The 16,944-nt window shown below is 46.1% G+C and overlaps 1 protein-coding gene across 1 annotated transcript in view; it reads left to right on the top strand.

Annotated features, from left to right (window-relative positions):
- Positions 1-16,662, top strand: part of gpr179 (G protein-coupled receptor 179) — a 17,791-nt gene extending 1,129 nt beyond the window's left edge. Inside the window, exons 2-13 of the mRNA XM_076281090.1 lie at positions 954-1,062; positions 4,888-4,984; positions 5,641-5,849; positions 9,832-9,900; positions 10,817-10,926; positions 11,168-11,406; positions 11,712-11,850; positions 12,155-12,257; positions 12,670-12,807; positions 13,417-13,707; positions 13,873-15,517; positions 16,337-16,662. Coding sequence (XP_076137205.1) covers positions 954-1,062; positions 4,888-4,984; positions 5,641-5,849; positions 9,832-9,900; positions 10,817-10,926; positions 11,168-11,406; positions 11,712-11,850; positions 12,155-12,257; positions 12,670-12,807; positions 13,417-13,707; positions 13,873-15,517; positions 16,337-16,662 — 3,475 coding nt within the window. The remainder of the gene's footprint in view (positions 1-953; positions 1,063-4,887; positions 4,985-5,640; positions 5,850-9,831; positions 9,901-10,816; positions 10,927-11,167; positions 11,407-11,711; positions 11,851-12,154; positions 12,258-12,669; positions 12,808-13,416; positions 13,708-13,872; positions 15,518-16,336) is intronic.
- Positions 16,663-16,944: the final 282 nt, after the last annotated feature.

The following is a 16,944-nucleotide window of genomic DNA, read 5'->3' as shown; positions in this document are numbered from 1 at the left end:
TGTCGTTATCAGAACAGGAATGTTCCCAGGCTGTGCATCATGTGTGCTAGAATAGGACTGTGTTGGCCCGATTTACAGACACTGTATTCTTTTTGGTCTCTCTCCTTTCCCATGGAAATAAGCTGCCCAATTATTGTCCGGTTTATTCAGCTGAAATGAGAATGATTATTGAAATAATGTAATTTCAATGATCTGCACAATGGAAATGTTGATGTTGATGTCCATGCAATCTATCTTCATGATCACATCACTTAACGTAGGATCATTTTACCTGGCCCAGATGCCCACAGCTGCTGTCCGTCTCAGCACTTACAGCCTCCTCACAGTAATCTAACCCCACATCTGCCTCCTGCACATCTGCACACAGGCCGCTAGTCCCCCCCCCTTTGAGCCTCAGATTCCTTTCAAAGCCTTTTAAAGCCTCTCGGCCAGGTGGTGCCTGCCTATGGACAGTCATTGGGAATGAAACTGAAGTGGGTTCCTCCAGCAATGCACCAATTCATCTATCTGCATGAAACCAAGAAACAGATTACAGGCTTTAGCAGCAGTGTTTGGACCACTAATTAACAGGTGCCCGAGCAAACACACTTTTAGCTGTGAGGGGGGCTACGGGCTAGAGCCCATGAATCATCAAGTCAAACCACTGGTATGGCTGATTTACATCCATTTGATTTGTTAAAATGATTTACTCATTATTTATGCATATTGCTCACATCTTACTTACCACTTACTTGCTGCCTTGATGACACCTGACTATTAATATAGACACAATGATCATGTTGTGCTATATTTTTCATGATGCCATTTCATGTTGACGATGGTTACTTACACTGCAATGTTTTATAGGGTTGTCACTTCTCATGTTAAGTCTCTGATTTCTCGCCTTCAGGCGTTGACATCTTCCATTAATCGGTCTGTCTCCCTCCCTGTCTCTCTGTATATGTCTGTGGTAGAGGTGTAATTCGTGTGGACGTCAACGTTCAGGGCTACGATATCGACCAGTGTGCCACAGGGGACGTGTGGTTCGCGGACACTCACCAGTGCAACCGCACCAGCATGGTGGTAAGTGGCACCTGGTTTCCCCCTCTGCTGTTTGTACATTCACTCCTTGTTCCATTTGATTCGGTAGCACACATCCTCCAGGCAGGGAGAGAGAGAGAGAGAGAGAGAGAGAGAGAGAGAGAGAGAAAGAGAGAGATGGAGAGAGAGAGAGAGAGATGATCCAACAAATTGCACCACAGGCCAGCCAGCTCAGAGAATTCACAAACATTCAATTTACTAATCAAACCCCCCCAGAGCTGAGCGCCTACCTCGGCTTCAATTAGCGAAATGATTTTTCTTTTTTCTTTTTTTCTTTTTTTTTGGGAGCATTTGTGAGAACCTGACAGTGTTTCAGTGAAATTGACTTCAAACCTGTTTGCCAATTAAATTGATCTGTCTACATGCGACGGAGAGGCCTGGCACGGAGTATGTGAACACGACGCAGAGACGCAGCTGTCTGGTGTACGGGGCTTCTGGGGAAATCAAAGCCACAGGCTGCGGTGGGCTGTTCTGTACGGGTGTCTGAGAGCACAGCCACATGAAAGGCCGAGCGGAGGGAAGGCCTGTCCACTCCACCCGCTCCTCTTAGCAGCCCCCCCCGGGGAGGCAGCGGAGGGCAAGAGTGGTCAGCGAGTCGTCTCATGACAGGAAATGTCAGAATGAGAGCAGTTCACAGGGTCACAGGGTTATCAGAAGACACTTCTGCTCCTCCACTGAGAGTTACGCACACACTGAGACTATTCATATGGAAAAGGTCTGTAGGAAACAGATAGTCACACTTGTCTTGTGCAACACTTGAATAACAAACCTGTGGTAAAGAGCTTGCATGTAGATTCCATATTAAATTGTTCTGTCACTGTGTATGAAAGGGCCATATATTAGGGCTGTCAAAATAACTGATTAATTTCGATTAATTCATTTGAGAAAAAATAACTGATTAAAAAAATAACGAAGATTAATCGATTCCGTATGACCTTTGACCCCGAGCCGATCTAGTCAGTAACCATTAGACTGTAAAATGAAGGAGAGAGAAGAAAATGTGCTGCCTAGATCATTGATTGGGACATTTACTTTTAAGTCGCACATCAATGCTAGGTTATATCTGTGGCCTGAAATGCCTTGTATGTGGAAAAAAAACTTATTCCCAAAGCACTTTTGAATTTATTTCCTCAGCATATTAGGTCATATCATAGATTATTATGGCCATTATTTGAACAGTGAAAATAATAATAAAAGAGTTTTTGAACTTTAATGTCACTAATGCTGATTATTCAATGATTCATTTGAGTTTAAATATTTAAAATACTTTCACAGCAAAAATGATATATGTGATTAATTTAGATTAATTAATCACAGAGAATGTAATTAATTTGATTAAATGTTTTAATCGATTGACAGCCCTAATATATATATATATATATATATGTACACATAATAAACTATATGTAAATGAACACATGGATTTTACAGACTTTTCCCTAATGTCTCATTATGGATCAGCAACAGGTTTGAAACATGAGATTTCGTTTGTTGATACCACAGACATCAGACACACGTAGTGTTACGCATGTCTGAGATGATCATTTCAAACACTCAAAACACAGTGTCTTGGATGGGAACTTTAAACAGTCTGTCTTGGACATACAGTGTATTTTATATATTTTAAGTTAGTGGAGTTAGTATTGATATATGATTAAAACCAAACAAACACCTATAAAAAGAGAGAATGACATTGTAGATGGAAGAAAAACAGGGTTCTACATTTAACCATTAATTGCCATCATCCATCCTGTGTACAAGGTGTCTTTCACAGTCTTGCCGTACTATCTCTTCTGACTAAACATGGAGGAGGCCTTTTGTAACAAATGTTGCATGTTGTGTGATGCAATATACCTCTTGGGCCCTTTCCAGGAAACGGAGCATAATGTCTTTAGATCAGGCTGCACTGGGTAAAGTCCTTGATCCCTTTAACGTCCTCCTTGAGCCCAACATGGAACAGTTATCCACTATCCTTTCATCCCTCTGACCATACATTTCCCTCTTTTTGTTTTCTCCCACTCTCTCTCTTTCTTTCTTTCATCTCTCCCTCTCTTCCTCCTCCTTTGAATTCAAGAGATCTTTGCTCTCTCTCTCTCTATCTCTCTCTCTCTCTCTATTTCCAAACCTGCTCTTGGCTGCAACATACCCATCCTGTCTTTCACTCCATCCTTCTGTTTAAAGATATCTGTAGAGGGTGGCAGAGGGATGATCGTTTGGATTAAGATAATCCAGCGCTGCTGACATCCCTGGTGGCATATCCCACCACCATGCTCATCTGGCGGACCTGTCAGACTAAGAGAGCAGTAGAAACCCCACCCCCACTCTCCTGCACTCTCTCAACATCAACAGTCCAACACTCACACAACACAATAAATCATGTTTCCTTACATTCCCCGTCTTGTGAAAAAGGCAAAGGGATTTTTCTATTTTAGGGTCAATTTGTTTATCTATTTGTGTCTGGCGAGCATGTATCATGAATTACATTTACATGTATAATATTATGTAAATATGTTACAAAACGTGCCATACATGTTTGAGAGTTACCCACCTTGATAATGTTAATGTGCTGCACTAGTTGTGTAATCCCATGTGCGTGCGTGTCTGAGAGGGACACATCGGAGTGAGAGGTTAAGAGCCAAAAGCTTCTGGGAGGCTTATTTTTGACGGACAGTTCAGAGTGGCAGAGAGAGGTACAAACTCTACCTGCTCGTAAGAGCCCTCGGGACAAGACAGCAAGCATGGCAAGGCTTGGGAAAGGAGATCGCCTCCAAGTTATTAGAACATGAAGTTGTCTTTTATCAGGAAGGCCAGTAATCTTCTGCCTCACGCAAATGGACTTCCCATCTCCATAATTCCTGAAAGGAAGGGAATGACTTATGTTACCTTATGGCCTTGAGACTGTATGTGTGTTATTCTGGCACACATAGATGCATTCGGGTTTGCTTGTGTGTTCCTTTGCTCAGGGATTTCCCTGTGCAGAGATGCGAGTGATAAAGCCCTTTCAATAGAGGTATTACTGGTCCATTTACGTTTTAACATAGATTAACACAGACACAGTGTGTGCATGTGTGTGTGTGTGTGTGTGTGTGTGTACGTGTGTGTGTGTGTGAGAGAGAGAGAGAGAAAGACATAGAAAGATAGAGAGAGTGGAGTAAAAACAAAAGAGAGAAAGACTGGGCGAGAGAGGGAAAAGACTGGGAGAGAGAGAGAGAGAAAATGTCTGTGGCCCTCGTCCAGGCTTGATATAATTACCTATGAGCAGACAGAGCATGCGTGCAGTGCCTCTGGGTTGAACTGGATTAGGACCCATTCGGCTAAATGCGCACAGATAGATAGAATTTCACCGCAGAGAATCTGGTTACCCCAAAGACACAGTCAGCCACTGTGTTCATTAACATTATGATCCACTCACTCCTACTACGCTTGAGGTTGTTACCAATGGTTTCAATAGAAGGAAGCTTCAGAGAGATAGTTCTCGATTGCAATGTATCCCAGGTCAGTGGGCAGTGTCAGTTAATTATCACATACTGAGGAGACTATTCAGATGAGTAGCAGGGTAAGATATGGTTCCTCTGGTGATAAACACCCAGAGCCAAGTCATCATGTGTTCACATCCTTTTGTTCTTCGAGATCTCTTAACTCAAAGGGACCAAAACATATCAAACTTCAGTACTAAATGCATCATTCCCAGACTTTTAGTTCTCATTTGATGTGAGTTCATAAGCTCACCAATAAAACATGATCAAAGATAATAAAAAATGTGATCTCTCTCTCTCCTTTCTCTCTCTCTCTCTCTCTCTCTCTCAGTGTGAGCCCATACCTGGTCAGGGGTTCCGACTGGGCCAGTACTGCTGCCGCTGTAAAGAGGGATTCTACAGCCCTGCCCAGGCTGCCTGGGCCACAGGTGGGTAGGCATTGCATAACATGATTAAAAGGCAATCCAGGTCTCCTCTCATGCATTATGCATATGTGACTTCACGGACAAGGCGAGGAAGAAGAGGTCTGGTATTTAAATGGATCTTCTTAGCAACAACAATGAGCAATCTCCCGTAATTAAGAAAATTAACTTTGATCGTAAAAGTAATTGAATTCAGGTTTCTGTTTTCAGAGCCTGATGGTTCTGCCATCTGTTTCCCTGTTTTAATTTTCAGAGGGATTGTCGTATAATGTGTTTAGCAAGTAAGCTGCAGGAATGCTCATCTCTTTATTTCCATGTATCAATAATTTATTCATGCTGGAACATCTGTTTTAACATGAGTTGGGAATCGCTGGCTTTAAGTACCAAAAAAATATGTGCAAGTAATTATTGGTTCCATAAAACCCTCTTGAACATCATAATGTCAATGTCATAAAAGTGTCAAACCAGATTATAAATTGCTCCTTGCACGGCAACACTCCCAAGGCTGACATCCCAAGGGGCCCCTTCTACACATGCTCAGCCAGCCTCTTCTGTTTAGCAGTGACAGTTTGAAAAAAAATATCTCTTGCTCCCTTTCTTCTACCTTCCCCTTCATCTCTCTCTCTCTCTCTCTCTCCATCTCTCTCTCCTAGGCCCCAAAGGTGGCCGTGCCAACAGTACCCAGGCCTGCTACCCCTCCATGCCCGTGTGCCTGCCCTGTTGGCCGGGCTGCGCTCGCTGCGAGGACGGCTCTCCATGCCGGGTCCGGGTGGACTGGCTGCTGCGGGGGGCCGTGATGACGGTGCAGGCACTCTTCATGGTGCTGATCTTCCTCAGCATGCTCATCACCTACCAGAACCGGGGGAGCAAGGTGAGAGAGTGGGGCAGAAGGAGTAGGGTGGAGTTGGGAGTGTGGTGGAGTGGTGGAGGAGTGGAGGGGTGGAGGAGTGGAGGGGTGGAGTGGTGGATGGGTGGAGAAGTGGAGAGGTGGAGTGGTGGATGGGTGGATGGGTGAAAGGGGTGGAGGAGTGGTGGAGGAGTGGAGGGGTGGAGGAGTGGAGTGGTGGATGGGTGGAGGAGTGGAGGGGTGGATGGGTGGAGGAGTGGAGTGGTGGAGGAATGGAGGGGTGGAGTGGTGGAGGAGTGGAGGGGTGGAGTGGTGAAGGAGTGGAGGGGTGGAGGAGTGGAGTGGTGGAGGAGTGGAGGAGTGGAGTGGTGGAGGAGTGGAGGGGTGGAGTGGTGGAGGAGTGGAGGGGTGGAGCAGTGGATGGGTGGAGGAGTGGAGTGGTGGAGGAGTGGAAGGGTGGAGGAGTGGAGGGGTGGAGTGGTGGAGGAGTGGAGGAGTGGAGTGGTGGAGGAGTGGAAGGGTGGAGGAGTGGAGGGGTGGAGTGGTAGAGGAGTGGAGGGGTGGAGGAGTGGTGGAGGAGTGGAGGGGTGGAGGAGTGGAGGGGTGGAGTGGTGGAGGAGTGGAGGGGTGGAGGAGTGGAGGGGTGGAGGAGTGGTGAAGGAGTGGAGGGGTGGAGGAGTGGAGGGGTGGAGGAGTGGTGAAGGAGTGGAGGGGTGGAGGCATACCTGTCAACACTCCCGTTTTTCCCGGGTTTCTCCCGTATTTCAAGGTCATCTCCCAGCACCCTACCGTTTTCTTATTTCTCCCGGAAAACTCCTAGCAAGGCAGCATGGGAACCCCCAGGCTAGAAAACTCCCGTAATTTGCATGGCCCTCAAACTTCATTTTAAAATCATTGATGCATTCAGGTTGCAAGATTGTGTATGAAATACACCCTACATATACACGATCACTTAGTTTCAATTTCAACCGTTTTGTCATAGGCTAAAACCTGGCAACCCAAAACCCAAATAAGGAAGCGGGTGCCAACTGCGCAGCCTGAGTCTCGTCGTAAGCAAGCGGGCTAGATGAGTGGCCTACTCCAGAACTAGCTGTTGTGAAATTGTTGGAAATTTAATTGATTAACACATCACATAAACTGTTATTGAGTGTTGTTGATACACTGAACTTGTTCCCTCGGAACCAAATCTGACAGCAAGCAGCTTTGGAGTTTTGGAAGTAGGCTGCAGGCAGGCAGCTGGTGGATGCATAACTGGCATGCGTAAGGTAAGGGTAAGGTTAAAGCAACGACCGAAATGCAGTGTTCACACGTGTATGAAACGTATTAAATATGCAAACACAGATCCGGTATAAACACTGACATCCCCCCCCCGAAAAAAAATCTCCCGTTTTTGGAAAGCTAAATGTTGACAGGTATGAGTGGAGGGATGGAGTGGTGGAGGAGTGGAGTGGTGGAGAAGTGGAGTGGTGGATGGGTGGAGAAGTGGAGAGGTGGATGGGTGGATGGGTGAAAGTGGGGATGGGGAGCTGCAGGGGATGGTGGTGAAGGTCGAGCTCTGGATCTGGATCTATCCATATAGCTGTAGCTCCGATACTAGAGCAGCTGGACCTGGACACTACCTGCCTCTTCAGTACAAGATCAAGGGAGATCAACAGAGGCCAGTTTGAGGAGAGCCTAGGACTGGTAGAAAGATCAGACTTCCTGGCAGGCAGCTGACAGTAGCTTTACATTTACATTTATTCATTAAGCAGATGCTATTATCTAAAGCGATTTACAAAAATGAGGAATAAGCTTCAAGCTACAATGCAGAGGAGACCTTAGGTAGCAATTAATACTACATCAATCAACATTATTACTGGAGGATGAGAGTGGACAGAGGCGTGGACAGAGGCCTGGTGAGGATGGACATGGGTTCAATCCTGTCTTACCCATAATTAAGATGAAAGAAAGAAGCACTTCTAGACACTACACGATAGATTAAATTCCTAGAGAAAGGCTAAAACTACTTTGTGCTGTCAGATGCGTTAGATATCACATAACTGATTGGCACTAGCAACCTCCACAGCTCCAACAAAGGAAGTATTCAGAAAGGGTATAAGAGCTCTCATCGCTTTAACAGGAATAAGAAAAATGTATGCTTATCTTTGCCAGACATTTGTCACAACTATCCTGGAGTCAATGTATACCCATACTGATATTGGGTGCAAATGATAACAACACACTCGGATGTAAACGTATAGTTTGGCTTCTGTGGCAGTGGCACTTAAATACAATCTTTCTAAACATTGTAAAATTGCAGCAATGGGATAGTTGCAACCTTGGGTTGGCCGGTTGGATGGAAAGATATAGCAAGTGAGAATTACGACCCAGGCTGAACAGCAATATTTCTCACCTTTGTGTGAAAGGGTTTATTATTATGTGCATGACATTTACAGAGCATACTGTATCAGGGAGAATGTTTGAGACGCGGATCCATTTCTGTGCGTCAGCTTTGACCTGGCTTTGTGTACTTATAATGAGATGTGGCCAGTTTGATAAAAACGAGCTCACTCACTCACTCTGGATCAGTGGGGTGTTTGAACATCCTCTCTCCAGGCCACCAAAATGAGATCAAGGTCTTAAATGTGTTGATAAAATGGGAGCACAGAATAGAATGGCTTGTTTGTGACAGATATCGGCAATGCCGAAAACAAGTCCTTTTCAGTGGAGACATTTTGTACTCACTATAAATGAGAGAGAAAAATGACAAGCTAGTGTGGCTCTATACTAAAACAGGCTGTGTGTGTTGTGTGTATAGCGACAATATTCTTGAGAGCCAGCAACAACGCCTATAGCACGCCAGGCTCAGTCTTGGCAATACATTGTAGACCGGCTGACTCATGTGGGCGGAAACTTTGATCATGTCGATTGGCAACCAAGCGGCAATGTGACAAAACAAGCCACTCTTCAAAGCAAGGAGTTCTGGGTGTTGCAGCGTTACCCTATCTACTTCCATCCTGACACTCTGAACACATTTTATCAGTCCGCCATCACTGCTCTCTGTCTTCGGTATGAATGTGTCAGATGATGAAAACGTACATATTTGTTTAAGATGTGGTTGATAGCATGGTCCAATAGTTTAAACATGTCATTTAGCGGGTCCTGTTTTTTTGATGAGATGGCTATGAATATGTGGCTGAGTAAGAAAGAGAGTACACGTCATTTTCTGTTCCCTTGACAGCGTGCAGTCCATATGGCATTCTGGTAGTGATCAGATTCCTGACCTAAACGTAACAGGAAGGGTGCTGTGCTTGGTGATGATTTATAACAACATTAGAAACATTAGAAACAATGCTTTCCATAAATTAGATTCTGCATTAAGACATCTCATGGGCTATGTGCATTAAGACATCTCATGGGCTATGTGCATTAAGACATCTCATGTAAGTCAGTGATGTATGTAAGTGTGCTCCATATCAACAGAGCCACCTTAAGCTCAAGAAAACAGATCTGATCTGACCTGACCAGATCTGATTAGAATGACCTGAAATCTCAAACTTTGACAGCAATATGAGCGAAGTAAACAAACTCATCACACGCATCACTGGTGTTTATGAATCTGGCTACAGATATATAATATCACATGATGGAGTAATCTCATCATGGGCCTCTCGTAATAGCATGTTTCATCCTCACAATATCATAACATCAATTCCCTTTTGACCCAGTCTCCACTGCATATGCTGTGCGCTGAGGACCGAGATAAGCGGTCTTTAATTTTTCATGTTCTTGAGTTGTGTAATGAATGTTGCGAAGATCACATGCAAAGACCCATGTGGATGGAAAACATGTGGAATATTATAAATTGTGTGGTCATTATTTGTTGATTTCCACAAGTCTTCCGCCTCCATTAATTTCATGATCTCTATATTTTCTCCTTGATTTCTCATAATTTCTCTCCCTCATTTTCACTGGCCCCCAACTCTCTCTCTCTCTCTCTCTCTCTCTCTCTCTCTCCTTATTGCAGAGGATACGTGCGTCGGGTCTCCTGCTGTTGGAGACGATCCTGTTTGGGTCCCTGCTGCTCTATTTCCCAGTGAGTGCCAGATTAAAACATTCTCTGCAGATTAGTGCACTGCATTTAGGATTATATTATAATGACTGCCCTAGACTGGTGCAAGGGGGCAGGGTGCATTGCATAACCTGGAATTGCTAAGTGCCATTACAGAATATTGATTGCGATCCATCAGTTACTTTTTAGTTTTTGAAATTGCAATAAGCATTACCATATATTTGGCTAAGCTTTTAGGAATATTCTCAATCTCATGGAAAATCTGTGGATACAAATCCATAAGCGTTTCTACTTACAATATCTAGGCATCTAAGTTTTTGCCAAAGAGTATAGAAGTAACTACTCTTTGTTTTTGCTCCATAACCAAAACATTCAGTTGACTTCAGCTGATTCATCACACAGATATTTAAAATGACTAAACCAAACATGATCTGATATATTAACAATACATGGGCAGATTATGAAATACTATACCTAATCTGGTGATACATGCTTCAGAATGTGAAAACCTCTGCGCCTAAATATGTAACAGGCATCAGACACAAAATGGGTGAAATGTTACAAAAGGATGGATTCAAACACGGTCCGCCCACTCTGTCTGCATGGCGGAGCGGAGCCTTTTAGAGTCTGGCCACAGTCCAGCTGGAAAGGGCACAGGTGGCCCCGTCTGTCTCATCTTGGCCGGGCCAGCCACAGGGGACTGCCGCTACCTTTCTAAAGCCACACACATTTGATCTGGCTGTAGTGTGATCAGGAGATCTTTGTGTGTGTGTGTGTGTGTGTCTTTCTCTTTTTTTCCCTCTCTCTTTCTATCATACAAATATACTGTACTTCATCACTCTTTTCCTCACTGACTGTATGTCAGCCTATCCATACAATGCAAAAGACAACTAAAGACTTACTTTAGACCTGCTAACACCTCTTCCCTTTCTCTGGACAGGTCTTCATCCTGTTCTTCAGGCCCAGCACTTTCCGCTGTATCCTGCTTCGGTGGGTCCGACTGCTGGGCTTCGCCATCGTTTACGGCACCATGACCCTGAAGATGTACAGGTGGGCTCCCCATCCACAGCGTTGCTCTTGCACATGGCATATGTGGTAACTGTGTGAGGTTGAAGTTAGTACATTTCTCCACGTTCCAGTCATACAATTAATCTGCCTCTAAAACTGATCCATCTCTAAAACTAATCTCAAGTTAATAACATCTTAAGTAATAACATCTTAAGTTTACCTGAAATGTATCAGTTGCATGTCAGCATGACACGTGTTGTGGTCCTGTCATCACTCCACCCAGGGTTCTGAAGGTGTTCCTGTCGCGCACAGCCCAGAGGGTGCCTTACATGTCCAGCACCAGCCTGCTGAGACTGCTGGGAGTCATGGTGGCCACCGTGAGCTGGTTCCTGTGCGCATGGACCGCCGGTGTCCTGCAGAACCGCGACCGCAACGTCCCGCTCTTGGTCACCTCCACCACATCGAATGGCCAGGCCTTCAACCAGTGTGACATTGACCGCTGGGACTATATGATGGCTTTGGGTGAGTGAAGTCTTATGAAAATATAATTCATTGGGCATTCTCTGGAGATGGAGCGCGCTTACTTGGTGGCAACAGGAAAGTGATTAGTTTGGCACTCAATAGAACGAGAAAGGACAATATTATGTGTGACTGTCATGCAGATGAATGTTTGTGAAGTACAGGGTCTGTTTATCACTGATTTAAATTGTGTGCACATACTGGACACAGTGGCTCTCCCTCCAGTTTTGGATGTGAGGTTAACGTTCAGTCTAGAGGGCCTGTCTTCAACTCCTCTGTTTCTCTCTACTGCGTCTTCATGGCCTCAGCGGAGCGCCTGTTCCTCTGCTGGGGCCTCTTCCTGTGCAGCGCAGTGAAGCCAGTGCCCTCGGCCTTCCACGAGCCTCGCTACATGAGCATCGCCATCCACAACGAGATGATCCTGTCCTGCATGTTTCATCTCCTCCGGTGGGTGAAAGGCTTCGGAGATTTCTGTAAGGCCGGAAGACCGTTCAAAATGTACCAACTTAATCCTAGACCTCCCACAGTTACCCACAGTTGCCACACTAACTCTGATCACTGTTCTATTATGAGAGGGAATACTCTTATTGTGTACTGTGTCATAGACCACAACTGTAAAACTGGAAAGACAAATATACCCTTTCCCCATTTTAAGTCACCACATTTTTCATTCTTTTTGAATGACGACAACATGTGAAGTATTTGAGAACAACTGAACCTGAACCATAGTTTCTGTCTCCTCCATCCTCAGGTTTTCCCATCACAGTCTCCATCCAGACTGGACCCTACTGCTTGAGTTCACTCATACTCACGCCACCATCACTGTTACATTGGGACTGCTCTTCGTTCCAAAGGTGACATTCTGGACCATATTTCCAGCCCAGACCATGCTACCAGTCCATTGAGCTAAACAAACATATTTTCATGAGTCAGAAACCATAACATACAGATTGATGACAACAGGTGCATCACACCTGTTTGGGTGATTATACAAGTAATTAATACCTCAAAGCCAGGCCAGAAGGGGCAGCCGTGGCCTACTGGTTAGCGCTTCGGACTTGTAACCAGAGGGTTGCCGGTTGGAACCCGACCAGTAGGAACGGCTAAAGTGCCCTTGAGCAAGGCACCTAACCCCTCACTGCTCCCCGAGCAGGCTGTAGCAGGCAGCTCACTGCATCAGGATTTGTGTGTGCTTCACCCTTACTGTGTGTTCACTGTGTGCTGTGTGTGTGTGTGTGTGTGTGTGTGTGTGTGTGTGTGTGGTAGTTCCTACATGTGACCAAACCGGGGCGGGAGGTGATAGCAGCTGAGGTGTATGAGGATGAGGTGGACCTGCGACGTTCCTACCTCAACAGCAGCTTTGTCTCTGCCTGGAGTGACCATGTGGAGCATGAGGACATCCGGGTAAACTTTACCACCCCTCTAAAGCCCATTACTACTCCTTTAAAGCCCATTACCACCCCTCTAAAGCCCATTACCACCCCTCTAAAGCCCATTACTACTCCTTTAAAGCCCATTAGTGGCTAGTGCACCAGTGCTATGCCCACGCATAACTGCATTCACAAGGGGAGGCTTTGAAATAATAGTGCATTTTGAAAATGTGTTTGTGGTCACTGTGATACTAAACAGAAGTTAACATCATAAGTATACTGTATCTGAAATCATCACCAATTTGACACCGACATTCTGTAAATAAGTCATTGTTCAATCACACAAAACAATAACAAGAGTTTAAAGCATGATGTAATAACCCCTATAAATAATCCTAAACAGAAGGCATAACTACATTATGTGAAAACTACCAGTAATAATGTGTAATGCTGACAGTACTCAGCAAAATAAATATAATATATTTTCTTAACTATTTATTTCTATAACTTGATGTTCATTTTGCCCCACTTTATGTCACTTTTTCATTCCACATACATTATTCTGTGTCTCTGTATTCTAAACCTGTCAAACCTCTTTTCTTTCATTTCATCAACTGTGCCTTTGTTCCTCCCTTTATACCAGGATGAGCTGAAAAAGTTGTACTCTCAGCTGGAAATCCACAAGACCAAAAAGATGGCGAACAACAACCCCCACATTTCTAAAAAGCGAAGCTCGCGTCTGGGGATCGGGCGTTCCATCATAAAGCACATAACCGACTTCCCAGGGACCATATCACGGCAGCATAGCCGAGAGGATAGAAGTGGAACGCATTCTCCATCACCAAGCCTGTTTTCTGCCAGCTCTAAGAAGCCCAGTGAAATCACCTACATCACCTACAGGGAGGGTTACTCCAAAGAGCCATCACCAAACATGGTACCCAAGTCCCAGACTGCTTTTGACAATACTCCTTCAAGGACTCCTTCAAGAACTCCTTCATTTGCTGGGTCTTTAACACCAATATTAGTGGACAAGAGAGCCTCCCAGTACTCACAACATTCACAACATTCCCAATACTCACAACTCTCCCAACATTCACAGTACTCACAAGCGGAGTCTCTGGACGCACCGCCAATGGTCTGCAAGTCGGCGAGTGCACACAATCTTTCTGTTGACAAAAACTTCCTTCATCCCGATGACAGCAGGCAGAAGAAGTCACTGAGTGCTGTGGTGACTAGCACAGACTATTACTCCCTGATGGAAGAAGCCGCACAGAGTGGCCCCACGACTCCAGTACTAAAACACGTTGGCAGCATAAAAGAGCAGACATCTCAGGCCCTTCTTGCTGAATCGTTTGACAAAGCTGAAGTCTGCCCTTGGGAAGTTGAGGAAGAGAGGCGACCGAGCAAGAAACATGTTACTATCTCTATAGCTAACGATAAGAATGAGGAAGATGCGCCCGCCGAGAAGTCACCCACCTTGATCATTTGCCCGTGGGAGAACGTTGAGCAACTGCCTTCGGCCACGAAGCAAAAGAGCATCGACAGTGTGGACTCAGACGGCGACTCCATTAGACTGAAGGCTCCAATCTCCTCGAGTGCTCCAGTGTCGCCATCGGCAACTGGCAAGGAGATTCGTGTCTTCTCATTCCGCTCCACCACCAAAAGCCTCCTCCATGCTAGGGGCCTATCGACTGATAAAACCAAACTCACTGCGACCCTCTCTGTAGATGTGGCGAAGAAAACCCCGCAGCTCCAGAAAAGGAGCATGACAACAACAGACCTGAAACCATTACTTATGAAGCAGAATGCAATAAGACTTTCCTCCACTGAATCTGCAGACAGGAGCCCTAGGGGAAAGCCTAACCCTGAAGTTCTCGTCTGTCCCTGGGAGTCTGACTTGGAGCTAAACAACACCAAAGGTCCAGAGAGGATCTATGAGAATGTAATCACACCTCAGAGCAGTTTGAAGAGTATGGGTTCTGATGGAAGGGGCAGATCCATGCTGCAAGTGCCACCCAGGAGGCAACAAAGCATAGTGGCTGATGTTTGTCCCTGGGAGGTGGCAACCCCCCCGGAAGCTATGGTGTGTCCTTGGGATGCGCCAGATGCCACTGTACCTCAGGTTAGAGAAGGTTCCCTCAAGTCAAATACTGGGGTGCCAAAACCAACTGAGAGAGTGATTTATGTCAGTAACTCCGGGGGGACGCCAGAGCCTGGTAGAGCGCCAAAGACACAGGAGACAGTGCCTGCTGAGGTGTGCCCGTGGGAGTCGGGGGAACCTGTGCAAAAGCAAGATAGCGCCAAGGCGAATGTGTGCCCGTGGGAGTCGGGGGAACCTGTGCAAAAGCAAGACAGCGCCAAGGCGAATGTGTGCCCGTGGGAGTCGGGGGAACCTGTGCAAAAGCAAGACAGCGCCAAGGCGAATGTGTGCCCGTGGGAGTCGGGGGAACCTGTGCAAAAGCAAGACAGCGCCAAGGCAAATGTGTGCCCGTGGGAGTCGGGGGAACCTGTGCAAAAGCAAGATAGCGCCAAGGCGAATGTGTGCCCGTGGGAGTCGGGGGAACCTGTGCAAAAGCAAGATAGCGCCAAGGCGAATGTGTGCCCGTGGGAGTCAGGGGAACCAGCCGCCGCTGGGGATAAAAAAACATCACAGAGTGTAATTAAGAAATCCCCACAGCTGACAAAACAGGTGACAGTTAATGTGGAAGCCTGCCCATGGGATTCCCCAGATCAACCTGAACCAGGTAAAATAAATATTTGTCCTTGGGAGGCCGATAGTCCAAAACCTCCATTGTCAAAGCAGGCAGCTGTGGTCCATTCAAGCCAGGAGTCTATAAATACGAAAACAGAGCCTAAACAGACTCCAAAACTACAACAGCAACACAGTGTTCATGCAAATGTCTGCCCTTGGGAAACAGAAGAAAGCTCAACACCGAAGGACGGAGAAGCAACAAAAGGTCCAGTTAAAGCTGCCCCTAGAATATCCCCAACACTGTCCAAGCATTCAACAAACACAGCTGAAGCATGTCCTTGGGATTTCCCTGCACCGCCTCCGCCAGCGGATGTCTGCCCATGGGAGGTCGAAAGCGCAGAGCCACAACCTACTCAAACTAAACAGGTGAGTAGGACATCGTCCAGACAAGGGTCCACCTCATCTAAAGCTAGCGCTAAGCAATTCCCGAAACAAGACAGCGTCAGAGGGAATGTCTGCCCATGGGAGGTCGAAAGCGCAGAGCCACAACCTACTCAGATTAAACAGGTGAGTAGGACATCATCCAGACAAGGGTCCACCTCATCTAAAGCTAGCGCTAAGCCATTCCCGAAACAAGATAGCGTCAGAGGGAATGTCTGCCCATGGGAATCTCAGGAACCTGAAGGGTCAACACAACAAGATAGTGCCAAAGCTAACGTCTGTCCATGGGAAACAGAAAGCACAGAAAAGGGAAGTACAGGTGACAAGCTCAAACATCAAGGAAGTGTAGCCGCTGACGTCTGTCCGTGGGAAACCGATACACCAAAAAGGCAAGACAGTGCTCGGGGAAATGTTTGTCCATGGGAGACAGGAGGCGCTGAGGAAGCGAAGGCCGATGACAGCACTGCTGCCGCCGGCACCACCGCCGGCCAAGAGAACGCAGAACAAACTGCAGTACCGGCTGCAGAACAAGAAAATATACAATCTCCAACTCTAAGCTCACAAGAGCAGGACTCAGAGAGATGCAACACGCCCCTGGAGCGTCGCGACGCTCTGTGCCCATGGTCCACGGAGAGGTCACAACATGACAACAACTCCGATGTGTTCACCTGGGAGGAGAACATTCCAGAGGAGGATGAGGACCTGGACGCTGAATGCGCAGCAGAAGCATTTGTCTTCCCACCTGACTTGGACTAAGATTTTGCCATAGCATTAACTGTAAACCCTTGCCATCACAAACAGCCTGCCTGCCAGTGAAGCCAATGATGAGAGACATAGATCACTCAGTTTGTGATTCAGAGGTCAGGGTTGTGACAGGGTGGCTTAGCCCACCCATTCACGAACACCATCATAATGGACGTAATTGGCCAGACGGCTCTCCTAAGTCCCCACACTCCCTCTACCCTTCAACTTCATATTATATGTAACCTTTATGTGTGAAGTAGTGTATCCCACTTTTTTAGCTCATGTAATGCTTCA

The sequence above is a fragment of the Alosa pseudoharengus genome, unplaced genomic scaffold (assembly GCF_046254945.1).
Source record: "Alosa pseudoharengus isolate Yale_2024_CS ecotype anadromous, Long Island Sound unplaced genomic scaffold, YU_APseudo_1.1 YU_APseudo_1.1_scf_1, whole genome shotgun sequence".
In the NCBI taxonomy this organism is placed as follows: domain Eukaryota; kingdom Metazoa; phylum Chordata; class Actinopteri; order Clupeiformes; family Clupeidae; genus Alosa; species Alosa pseudoharengus.
The sequence above is the reverse complement of the archived record's forward strand: the minus strand, read 5'-3'. Positions and strand labels throughout refer to the sequence as shown.